Source organism: Lichenostomus cassidix, chromosome 1 (genome assembly GCF_008360975.1).
Source record: "Lichenostomus cassidix isolate B80296 chromosome 1, HeHo_3.0, whole genome shotgun sequence".
Lineage (NCBI taxonomy): Eukaryota > Metazoa > Chordata > Aves > Passeriformes > Meliphagidae > Lichenostomus > Lichenostomus cassidix.
The window spans coordinates 100,088,757-100,101,242 of NC_139479.1; the positions used below are offsets into that span (position 1 = coordinate 100,088,757).

Sequence of the window (12,486 nt, forward strand, 5' to 3'; positions counted from 1 at the left end):
ATTTTTATTTTGAAAAACAGCACAAAAGAAAACAAAACACCTGATTTGAAGAACTTCAAAAGTAACTTGAGGAAATTGTGTGGCTAGCACAGGTCTTTCTCGTGAGAACATTTCGCTGTGTTTTATAAACAAAGATAAAGTCTGGATGTTTTTCAAACAATCTCTCGAGACTTGGACAGTTCAGGCCTGGCCAATTAGGCCTAGGGGGAGGTTTCTGGCTGACCAATCTGGGCGACCTCTGAAAAGTCTATATATATATTGAAATCAAAATAAAACTCTCTCTTTTTTGCCACACTGAGACCTGAGGTCTTTTCTCTGCTAGCGGCTCAACAGCGACAAAATTGTAAATAAATACTTGAGAGACCTGTGATCTCATGACACGTAGTGAGATGATGGTTTGTGAGAGGGTAGGGGGGAAAAATCTCACCAGTGACAGTGAGGAGGCAACAGACTGTTCAGTGACCACTGAATTAACAGGTGTTATTTGCATGAACTTAATGTATGTTGAAGGAAGTGAGTTTTTCAGTGGGTTTTAGGCTTGTTTTTCTAAGTCTAGAGGTTGTACGATGCAGCCAGAAAGGAAAGCAGACAGAGTGGAAGGAAAAGAGGCAGAGAATACATTCAGCATAAAATTTTTGTGCATATCTCAGCCTGCAAAACTGAGGAAAAGGGTGTGTGTAGTATGTCTTAAGTGTGGCATTTGACATGGAGTACTTTATATCCAGTAGTACCTTTGTGAAAAGCAGTTGACTGCAGTTCCTGAAGGGAAGAATGTTCCTTAAGGTGATTCATTTGATACAGGAATTTGGAGAGTGGGTATGGAGGAGGAGTGCACCAAAGGATACAATTAACATTTAGGAATATAGGTAGGAATATAGACATATAGCCTCTGGAGTTCATAGTGAATGAAAGAAATTCAGGAAGCTTGGCATTTGCTGAAGATTCCAAATAATTAAAATTAGACACTTTCAGGCATTCCACTGTAGATGTGTGTAGCAACAAATGGGTTGAGGATGGTTCTGTGTCTGCATGACAGTTGTAGGGGACTCTGTTAAAAATAAAATTGTTTTCCTCTTAATGAAGGTAATTAACGCGGAGGGGGAGGAGGGGTGGAACCAGACCTCTGCGTTTACCGAAAGTGTCTCTATGGCTTTTCGAGAGATCACTCCAGCCAGCACTGCCTGGTGCTGTACAGAAAAGCCCTTCTCACACCCGTGCCGGTGTAAGGCACATATTCTCACTCACCCACGGAGTTGGATAACTCGTGCGTTACCAGAGACAAAGAATTCAGAGCGCTCAGTCAGCCGGAGGTTCCAGAGTTTATTCTGAAGGGTTCCGGGGCCAAAAGAGGGCGAGACACCCCAGCCGTCTACATTTAAAGGGGCGGCTGGAGGGTCAGGGGAGAGGAGGCGGGGGGAACACCACAACCAATGGGAGGAGGAAGGCATGGGATCAAGGGTTAGGTTACAGCTGGGGGGATTTACATAATTTGGGGAGGAACCATCGTGTTCTCCAGGGGGGAGGCTAAGATGGCTTCCACCAGTGGAGTTCTGCTGTATTGGAACTCCTCAGCTCCTCAGCAGTTCCTGAGATGGTATCACCCACCCCAACAACTCCCCCTTCTTTATTTAAAGGAAAGGCCTCCCCTCCTTGCTTAGTTAAACACTTCTTGAGGCAACCGAACAAGCTTAGAACAAGGAAAATTATTAGGATCACCCACAGTCCAGTTTTGACTAAGGATGCTAGCCATCCCTGAAGTCCCCACTGTCCGAAAAGATCGCCAATCCAGTCTGTTTCTTTTTCTGTCTTCAGTTCTTTGATTTGATCCTTTATTTTCTGTATCGTCGCGTGGATGCTCTGGCTATGAGATGACAGGTTAAAGCAACACAGTCCCTCGAATTCCTCACAGCCATGTCCATGGGCCAATAAAAGAAAATCGATGGCTGCTCTGTTTTGCAGTGTTGCATGCCTGGTGGTTTCTTCATCTTCAAGAAGCTGAGAGAGGGCACTCGAGGTTAGGTTAGCATGCTTTCCGAGCCAGCACTCAAGGTGGCTAAGTTCACCTAAGGCTTTTGCTGCTGCTACTCCAGGCAGGAAAAACGATGCAGCAATCCTTTTAGACAATGACCAATTGATAATTTCGCTATCACAATTAGGATCTAATTGTTGTATATTTCTTTTTTGGCGGGCCAATCGAGTATGGTTTCTCCAATGCAGAATTTGGGTTTTGTTGGGTGCTAGTACAGAAAGCCTGCCAAGAGTGCACGGTCCCCCTTGGAGCTGGGATGGGATTCCAGACCACGCCTGATTCCCACAAATCAGGAACATACCTTTGGGCAGCATTTTGGGGTGTACAGATGACTCTGTTGGGATGACCTTTTTATCCTGACACCCATTACTGACAGAGTAAACCTTTCCCTGGGGTGTTGCTTTTCTACTATGACTTAATTTCTGGTGTTCTGACCAGGATAATGCCATCCCTCTTTTCGGGCTGAAGACAAATTTGAGGCAAAGGGTAGCCTGGGAGGACCCCAAGAGTAGTAATTCGTGGGGTTCCTCTGGTGCTGTTGCCAGCGTGCTTACCCATTTCTCCCAAGCTTCTTTCTGGGGGAGCACCTCGTTTGCAAAAGGCAGTTCATCTTTGTGGAGAGGGATCCCCACCAGGCATGATGAAAGTGGGTTACTGACGCTGCCCATAGACAGGCACATATGGTCTTGCTGGAGTGCTTTTGCCAATGTAACCCACATATTGGTCTTTGGCTGAGGGACAATCCATGCGAGAACCTCTGGTGGTAACAGGATGCAGGAGGTCAGGAGAATGCAGAGGTAGGCAATTACAGGCATGGTGGTAAGAGAGGTATAGGTAGTTCTTTTTTCTGTGGGATTTCAAGCAAAAATCATTAAAAGATGGTTTTCTGTTACTTCTTTCTTTTTTCCCCCTCATCCCCCCTTTTTTTTATAAGACACAGGTAATTAGGTTGTGGGTTAGGGAAACACATGAGGGTAACAGATAAGGGATTTGTGGGTTTGGGGAACTGCTTGAAGGAGGCACAAATAGCTGTTCACGTGGCTGGAATCTTGCGCCGCCGTCTTCTCTAAGCGGCACTGGTTTCTTTGTCTGGAGTTTCTTTGTCAGTGTCTGGTGTGTCATCTTTCGCCTGCTCAGGAGCTGTCACTGACGGTCGGAGGTAGGGCTTTACATATTTTCCTGGTATCCACTTGGGTCCTGAAGGTGTGGAAACACAAGCATATCCCCTCCCCCATACAATTAGTGAAAAAGGGCCTGATATTTGATGGCTTTCTGGATCTTTGATTAACACTGGTGGTTGTTCTTTTAATTTGGCTTGGGTCGAATTGGTAAAATGCCGGAACACAGGGGGGTCAGGCTCTTCAAACGAACTGTTTAAGAAATTTATTGTAAAAAGGGCTTTGCAGAGTTTCATAATGGGAGAATTGAGTTCTGACCCTCCCCGCTGTTGGTCTAGGACCCTCTTAATTGTCTGGTGGGTCCTCTCAACTATGGATTGTCCTGTGGGGGAGTGGGGGATACCTGTAATGTGTTTGATGCCCCATGAGCTAAAAAACTCTTGAAGTTTGTTAGAGATGTAAGCTGGACCGTTGTCAGTTTTTATCTCAGCAGGAACGCCCAGGGTAGCAAAAGCAAGGAGAAAGTGCTGTATAACATCTCTTGCCTTTTCTCCTGCATGGGCAGATGCAAAAACAGCTCCAGAAAATGTGTCCACAGAAACGTGCACATATTTCAATCTGCCAAACTGGGGGACATGGGTTACATCTGTTTGCCAGACTTCACAGCTGCCCAGACCCCAGGGGTTAACTCCAGACCCTAATGATGGCACTTGGTAGCTCTGACAGCTAGGACAGGTTGCTACAATTGCCTTTGCCTGGTTTCGGGGTAATTTAAACATTCTCATCAGTGCTGGTACATTCTGATGGTAAAATTGATGGCTCAGCTTTGCCTGAGCAAAGGTGTCTGGAATGTTAGCAGCTTTCACCGGCATAGCTAGAGCGTCTGCCCTCCGATTCCCTTCAGCAACTGGTCCAGGGAGATCGGTGTGTGACCTTACATGCATCACATGGAACGGCTGCTTTCTGTGGGACAGCAGAAAAACAAGTTTTGAGAGCAGTTTATACAATTTAGGATTTGACACTTCTTTTAGCCAGGCATGTTCTGCTCTGGCGACTACTCCAGCTACATAAGCTGAATCTGTTACCAGGTTAATAGGTTCTTCAAACATCTCAAAAGCTCTAACAGCAGCCGCAAGTTCCGCAATTTGCGGTGAGCTTTCGATTATTTGGATATCATGCTCCCACACTTGCGTTTCGGGATGTTTCCAAGTCACGACTGACTTATGGGATTTCCCGGAGCCATCTGTAAAAACAGTTAGAGCCTTGAGAGGGGTTCGACTTTGGAGTTCTTTTGGGGCCAAATGAAAAGCCGAATTGAATAATTTGTGTTTTGGATGATGATTTGAAATCTTGCCTGGATAACTATCCAGAGCAACTTGAAGGTGTTCATTTGTTTGGAGTATGTTTGCTAAGGATTCACGTTCCAATGACGGATAGATGCAGGTGAAATCACACCCTGCAAGGGTACGGAGGCATGCTCTGGCTCTCATAATTAGTTGAGCCACTAGTTCCTTTCTTGTTGTTATGGTTTTGAGCGGCTGATGTGGTAAGAAAATCCACTCTATTATAAGAAGTGGGTCTTTTTGTGCAGTGTCCCATTGAAAAATCAGTCCATACAGCCTAGGTGACTCACCCAGAACGATGAAATTAAAAGGCAACTCAGGACTTGTCCGATGGGCTTGGCGAGAAGACAGGGCAAGCTGTACCTTAGCGATGGATTCCCGGGCCTCCTCTGTGATGACTCGGGGCGAGTCCAGGTGGTCACAGCCTTTCAGGAGGTTAAACAGTGGAGCAAGGTCTTGCGTAGTAATTCCCAGCAGAGGACGAATCCAGTTTATAGAACCACACAGTTGGTGCAAGTCCCGGAGTGTCTTTGGGTTGTCTTTGATGGTGAGCTGCTGGGGTACGATGGTCCGTTCGCTGATGCGGAGTCTCAGGTAGGTCCACGGGCAGGTACGCTGAATCTTTTCCTGCTGGATCTCAAACCCTGCTTTCTCAATGGCTTGAATAGTTTTTTCTAGAGTTAAGTTCAGGTATTTATCATTTGGTGCACAAATTAACACATCATCCATGTAGTGGAGAATGATAGAACGTGCAAACTCTTTGCGGATGGGGGACAGGACGCGAGCCACGTACCATTGGCAAATAGTTGGAGAATTTTTCATACCCTGGGGTAACACACACCAGTGGTATCTGCGCTGGGGGGCTTCCTGGTTTAGGGATGGCACGGAGAAAGCAAACCGAGGAGCATCACTTGGGTGTAGGGGGATTGTGAAGAAACAGTCCTTAATGTCAATGACAGCAAGCTTCCAATTCCTAGGAAGCATTGAGGGCGAGGGCAGGCCAGGCTGTAGGGGTCCCATATCTTCAATGACCTCATTGATTTTCCTGAGGTCTTGGAGGAGCCTCCATTTGTCTTTTCCAGGTTTCCGTATGACAAAGACAGGGGAGTTCCAAGGGCTATTAGATGGTACAATATGACCTTTGGCGAGCTGTTCTTCTACTAGGGATTCTAAAGCGCTGAGCTTCTCTGTGCTTAAGGGCCACTGGGTCACCCACACGGGGTCGCTTGTCTTCCAGGTAAGGGGCGGGGTGGAGTGCACCCCAGTGGCCCCAACTAAAAATCCTGAGATGGAGGTGGGATTACCAGCTGAGTCCCCCACTGGGTAAGGAGATCTCTGCCCCAGAGGGTAAAACCAGAGTCAATTACGTACGGGCGGATGGTGGCTGTGTGACCTTCAGGGCTTTCTATGATGATATTATTTGTACTCCTCTGGGAAGTTGCTGACCCTCCTATGCCTGTGATTCTGCCGCCTGCTGGTTTGGTCTTCCAGTCCTGGGGCCATTCTGCTCGAGAAATGATGGTTACATCGGCCCCTGTGTCTACCATCCCCGTCAGGTAAGCAGTGGATTTATCATTGTGTAGTTTACAATGCATCATGGGCTTGTCTGCGCCTACAACTTCTGCCCACCATATGGAAGGTGTTCTGTGGCACCTGGGGTGGTTTTCAGGTAGTATGATAGCTTGTGCTACCACCTGACCCTTTGATAGAAACCAGGGAGTGTTGTTACAGGAGACAGAAATTTGTACTTGTCCATTGGGGTCTATTTTGTGCACCTCAGGTAAAATAAAAAGTTCAGGTGGACCATGCTTAGTGTCCCCGACTACTAGAATGTCTACAGTCCTGTCAAAAGGTTTTTCAAAGCCCACATATATGTGTTGTTGATTTCCATTGCGGAAGTGGTGTGTATCAGTACTTACAAGACAGAGTCTTTTGTCCGTTCCGCTGTGTGATGCGCTGTTATCATCCATGGCAGGGGTGGCAGGGCAGGGAGAGACGGCTGTAGAATTTGTGTCCTTGCGCGGAGCCGTGCCGCGCTTCAATGTTTGTTTCCCTGGTCCTTCTGATGGTGATGCTGGCAGGGACAGCCTGGGGGCACAGCTTCAGTATTATTGTTAGTATTTCTCTTAACACGCTTTGGTTTAGGGCAGTTTTTGGCAATGTGTTCAAAACTCCCACAATTATAACATCTCCGTGGAGGTTTCTGAGAAGCTGCTAGTGCTTCTGCTACCCCTTTTGAAACAGCTTGGGCTATTGTTGCCTCAGGAGATGCTAATTTGGTGCAAGCCTCAATCATCTGATCGAGGGTAGGAGGTGGGTCTAGTGGGAGTGCCTGGAGGACTTTTTTACAACTCTCATTAGCATTCGCCATAGCTAATGCACGCAGCAGCTCTTTTTGGGCTTCTGGATTCCCAACTTGCTTTTCAACTGACTCTTTTAGTCTATCGAAGAATTTTATAAAGGACTCATCGATAGTTTGTTTTATGGTGGAGAAATTCAGAGAGGGAGTGGAATCCGAGGGGGTTGAGAGCAAAGCTCTGTCAGCTTCTCTTTTGATATCTTCTAAAATCAGTTCAGGCAATTGTCTCGCCTGATCCTGGGGTTTAACCAGGTTTCTTTCCCCGCAAAGATCATCTAGTGTTATGTGAGCCCTGTTGGGATCTCTGTGATATACCTGGAGGAGGTCTTTTAATTGTTTTCTCCAAGTTCTGTCCCACAGCATGTATTCTCCAGGTGACAGAAGGCATGCCATAAGATTTTTTATATCATGTGGGACCAGTACATTCGCAGCAAAGGTAGCTTGGAGTAGGTTCTTAAAGTAAGGGGAGTTACGCCCAAAATCCTTCCCTGCCTTGCACATCTCTTTTATCTGTGCGTATGGGAGGGCATCCCAGCGGGGGTTTCCTCCAGCTCTATTATAATGGACTGGAGCAGCAGTGACAGAGATTTTGTTGGCTAATTCCCAGTGCCCCTCGTGTGCTGCTTGTCTGCGTATATCAAGCCAGGGATCCTCTTCAGAATCGCTGCTTTCCTCATCCGAAGAAGAACAGGCAGCCCGAGGCCGGTGCCGGCGGGGCTGGCTCTTCCTCTGTCGCTGGCCGGCTCCGTTGCCGTGGGAACCGGGGAGGAGCGGGGCAGTGGGCGTAGTGCCGCAGGGGAGGGGGGGGTGAACGAGGGAGGGACCCGCGCCCGGATGGGAGCTCCCCGCGGGGGGCAGGGCTGACACAGGGACGACACCCGACACCGCGTGGGGGGGTGAACCCGGCGCAGGAATACCCGATGATGCAAGGGGCGGGGCCGATGCCAGCCCGGGAATTTTAAGCTGATAAGGATCAGGCATGCTAGCTTGTATCTCCACGTGGTCTGCGCCATATGGACCCGCGGGGGGAGGGGGTAACGCGTGGTTTGTGCCGTCCCGTGAGAAACATGGAGTCAAGGTAGGGAGGTTTTGGGGAGCTGGGAAGAGGGTGAGGGACAGGCTTGAGCCGGGCTGGCCAGACCCGGCTGGAGCAGGGGATAGGGGAGAGAGCGCTCCCCCCCCCTGGGGTTCCGAGGGTTTGGGGACAGCGGGGGAGGGGACAGACACGGGGGAGGCAGCACGAGAGAGATCTGAATTTTTAGACAGAACTGTTTCAGTCTTGGCGTTCTTAACAGACTTATAAATCACTACAAACAAAGGGAGAAAATTAGCAACCTTTCGATCCCCAGCCTGTGTGAGAACAGTCAGCTCGTGTCCGATTTTATCCCAAAAGCTAAGAGATTGAACAGTAGCTACAGAAACATTTGGAAAGATGTTAAAGATCCAGTGAACAAAACATTTTAAATTCCCCTTAGAGAACTGGGAATTATCTGACTTAAGAGTAGTTTTAAGGGAGGTATAAAGCTCTGATTGAGGACGGGTTAACTTCCCACCCATATTCCCCAAATAAATTCTTCCCAACACCGAAAGAAAAAAATTAAGGAGAAAAACAAAAGAAGGATTCACCCCACAGCAAAGCCTCACTTACCACCTCGAGGCTTCCGAGAGTGTAAAAGAAATTTCGGCGTGGTTCTCTGGTTTGGCCGATATCTCCTGTCCCAGACAAACGGAGATTTCTCGGCTGCCTCTTTAAACAGATCTAATAAAACTTAGACCTGTTTTCGAGGGAAGTAGCTGCTCCGATCGTGACATCTATGGCATAAAGCCTTCCAAGACACTTTCAGGGATTTTTCAGGTCCCTGTATCGAGCGCCACTTAACGCGGAGGGGGAGGAGGGGTGGAACCAGGCCTCTGCGTTTACCGAAAGTGTCTCTATGGCTTTTCGAGAGATCACTCCAGCCAGCACTGCCTGGTGCTGTACAGAAAAGCCCTTCTCACACCCGTGCCGGTGTAAGGCACATATTCTCACTCACCCACGGAGTTGGATAACTCGTGCGTTACCAGAGACAAAGAATTCAGAGCGCTCAGTCAGCCGGAGGTTCCAGAGTTTATTCTGAAGGGTTCCGGGGCCAAAAGAGGGCGAGACACCCCAGCCGTCTACATTTAAAGGGGTGGCTGGAGGGTCAGGGGAGAGGAGGCGGGGAGAACACCACAACCAATGGGAGGAGGAAGGCATGGGATCAAGGGTTAGGTTACAGCTGGGGGGATTTACATAATTTGGGGAGGAACCATCGTGTTCTCCAGGGGGGAGGCTAAGATGGCTTCCACCAGTGGAGTTCTGCTGTATTGGAACTCCTCAGCTCCTCAGCAGTTCCTGAGATGGTATCACCCACCCCAACAGGTAATATTCAAAATTTCCCTAATTAAGTCACTTAAAGACAGTATGTGAAACTATAATTTACCTGGCAGTTGACATTTCATGCGTCTGGCTCTGGGACTTTGATAGTATGCCAGAGGTCTGCTGAAGGCCCAGTTCTCAATAATTACTTTTTCCATTTGGCTTGACTTCTGATTAAAAGAGTCTTCTTGAATGAGCACATGGACTAGAGCCCAGGATGCTTGTGCTGAGTACAGGGGGCTCTCTATAAACGTGTCATTGGAAAGGCCAACACTCTGATAATTAACTGTTTCCCTTTCATTCTGTCTAAAAGGTGAATAGCATTTCAGCCTTTTATTCCTTGATCTTCAACATCTGGAGTACCTGTGGAATCATGCTATCCGTGCTTCGGCCTAGGAAAGCCTCTGCGAGAGAGGTATGTGCAGGGGGTTGGTTAACCACAGCTTAGAGAAAAATCTAGGACCACGTTTTCATTGCAAGATATGCTGGAGAAAGAATGGGTATTCAAAATGTGACCTTTGCTAGTGTTTGGACTACCATTTGTTTTTTTTTCCATGCCTATTGTCCCAGTTCATATCCTTAAACAAACAATGTGTGATTAGATTTACAACCAGAGCTGTACCTGTTTCTGATGAGGGCTGCAGAGGAAATGCTTGTCAGCACCAAAAATAAAACACAGGATGCCTCTTCTTTAGCCTTTGTGTCTTCATTTCTGACCCTGTTTTGTGACAAGCAGCTCAGAATGGGGAGAAAAACTGGCTTGCATGCCAAACAGCAGCTCTCAAAGGATAGCTCCCAGCTTGAGTCTCGAGTCTTTATTTTAGTAAGAACTAGAATACTTTTTTTGTAAAAGTTGTAAACTTACAAGTTCAGTTCATAAGAGAAAAAGATAGCATGGTTTTGTGCTAAAACCTGCATTGTCAACTCTGTGGACCATCTGTTTTTCATCATTTATTGTTAATTTTTAGATTGTTAGAATTTGGCCTGAAAATAGAAGCATTAAGGTATAAATCAATGAAATGCTCCATGGCTTACAGAAAACCCTAAGGGGAAAAGGTAAACATTCTTAAGGAATTCAGTGAAATTAGCTTGCTTATACTGCACTATTTTGAAAATATTTTTCAAATATAGGGAAAAGAGGGATATTTTTTGTTACTCATTTGCAGTGGTCTCTTTTGGAGGCCTGCAGGATTTTACCATAAGATTCAGCTATGTAAAAGATAAATGTTTTCATAACACTTAGTAAGAGTGACATAAAGCCTGGGGATTATGTTGATCACAAGAGGATTTTCCTTTCTTCATAAAAATTTTGCCTTCTTTCTGCTATTTTATACCCACTCACACACCTTTCCCTTTTTCAGGTGGGTGAAAGGTCCACTGATGAATTTGTTAAGAATCTGTAACTTTGTTCAGTCCTCTGTACATCCTGAGCTTTTGAGACAATTCAAATAGTGTCAGTCTCAAATAGCTCAGCACCAGTTCAGAGAACTAGTTAAATGCATTTGTAACTTCAAGGTGGTAAGTAGCTATAATGGATATAGTCTTCATCCTGTTGAAATCAATAAGCAAATTATTTCAGTGGGGATTTTGTGCACCTAGCTCAGATGGGACAAGTTGCAAGCTGAAATACCTTGTGGAATCCAAGTATTAGGAAAAAAACTTATTTTTTCTTTCTTTTTTGATCACCATGGTACCTTTCACACTCACTGCCACTTCAGGCTTCTTTGCTCCTGGGTCAAGCACTGCTTATTAAGGTGTGTGAGTCCTGGAAGGTCTGGAGATACACAGGACAAATCCCACTTCACCTGACTTATCCACTCCCTACACATGCCTTCCCTACTCCCAGCTGGGGAATTTCTGTTTTATTGGCTAATTTGGAGTTTTCACTGAGCCTGCAAGATTCTCAGAGGATTAGTCTGTTTGCATTTTTTATCCGTGGCTCTGTAGTAAGCAATATCACACTAACTTGGAGCAGGGTTATTAATGAAGATAGTTCTTGATCCGAAGTTCTGTAAGAGGGCCATCTGATGCTGTTCACAGTGTAATTACAGCTAATCCAAATAAGACCTGTAGTACTTATTTACTGTTTGAAGAGTAGTATCCTAGAAAGAGAACCTCTCATTCTAATCTTAATGCACCTCTTGGAGGGACAGAAACAAAGTTTGGCATGTAAAAGCAAATCATTAAAAATGAAAGGAAATGAACTATTAATTCACAGGGCAGCCATAATTTCCTTTGAGATTTATAACCACAACTGGGTAGAAATTTCATAATTAATATAATCTTTAGAAATCCAACGAAGTTTTCGTAATGATTTTTCTCTATTTAAAGAAGAAAAAAGTTGTGATGTTTGCTCTCAGAATCCCTTCTGCTATCATAAAGACCATTTTTGTTTGTTCCTGTCATGAATTATTTTCAGTGAAATACAAGATTGCTCCTGGGACCTTCTCTGTACATAAGCATTTAGTATGGGATGGAGAGCCAGTAATACCACAAACTGGGCCGGCATATTGTCATCACTTTATCTCCTCTGTTGGCTCATCCACACAGATAAGAGATTTTTATGGCTATCATTACATGGAGTAATTCCTTTCACTCCCAAGGGAGACTTGGTTTAATGCTGAATGTTCCAGCATTAAACAGAATTAAACAGAGAATGTTCTCTCTCTTTATTGAGGCATGTGTTACGCTTTGGCACAAGCAGTACTGAGGATCTGCAGCTATTGTTGAAATACCTGTTCATTGGCTAAGATGCACTGAACCATATCTTTAGGTGCCTTGTGGACTTGCTGTACTGCTAATGGAGTGTAAAGGGACTGTGCAAACTATCTTCTCCAGTCCTTTGTATAGTCCACGGTCAAGATGATCTAATGAAGATATAATTAGGGTGCTTCTGCCTGGTAGCTATCTCCAGCTACTGAGCAGCCATAGGGCACCAGTGTTAGTAAACTAGGAGTAATACCTGAAATGCAGCCTCAAATGTGTGTGCTTATGCTATCCTGTTATCAGCAGTTTTAGTCTTGATACTGTGTACTGCTTACTCCTGTTGTGCCTGTGCATTTGAGTTTTTCCTTCCAGTAGCAGGGTAAGAGAGAGCCTGGACGTAAGCAGTGTCCCTTCTGTCTGCTCACCACTGGTGCTTCTTCCTTATCCCCCGGTAAAAGGAGATCAGAAGTAATTGTTTGGAACAGGAGGGAAGCAGTCAGCCTTGGAGAGTGGCATGTCCCTCTGTTGATGGG

General features: G+C 46.0%; 1 protein-coding gene and 1 long non-coding RNA gene across 2 annotated transcripts in view; one reads left to right on the forward strand and one right to left on the reverse strand.

Annotated features, from left to right (window-relative positions):
• The window catches only part of LOC146445450 (uncharacterized), a 105,879-nt gene that overhangs the window by 8,810 nt on the left and 84,583 nt on the right, over positions 1–12,486 (forward strand). Inside the window, exon 2 of the mRNA XM_085050012.1 lies at positions 9,561–9,662. Within this exon, the coding sequence (XP_084906138.1) occupies positions 9,561–9,662 (102 nt within the window). The remainder of the gene's footprint in view (positions 1–9,560; positions 9,663–12,486) is intronic.
• Positions 1,301–2,771, reverse strand: LOC146445451 (uncharacterized). Its single transcript, XR_014855069.1, has 2 exons — positions 2,584–2,771; positions 1,301–1,995 (listed from the first exon to the last, which is right to left on the reverse strand). It is a non-coding gene; the product is annotated as an uncharacterized LOC146445451 (long non-coding RNA).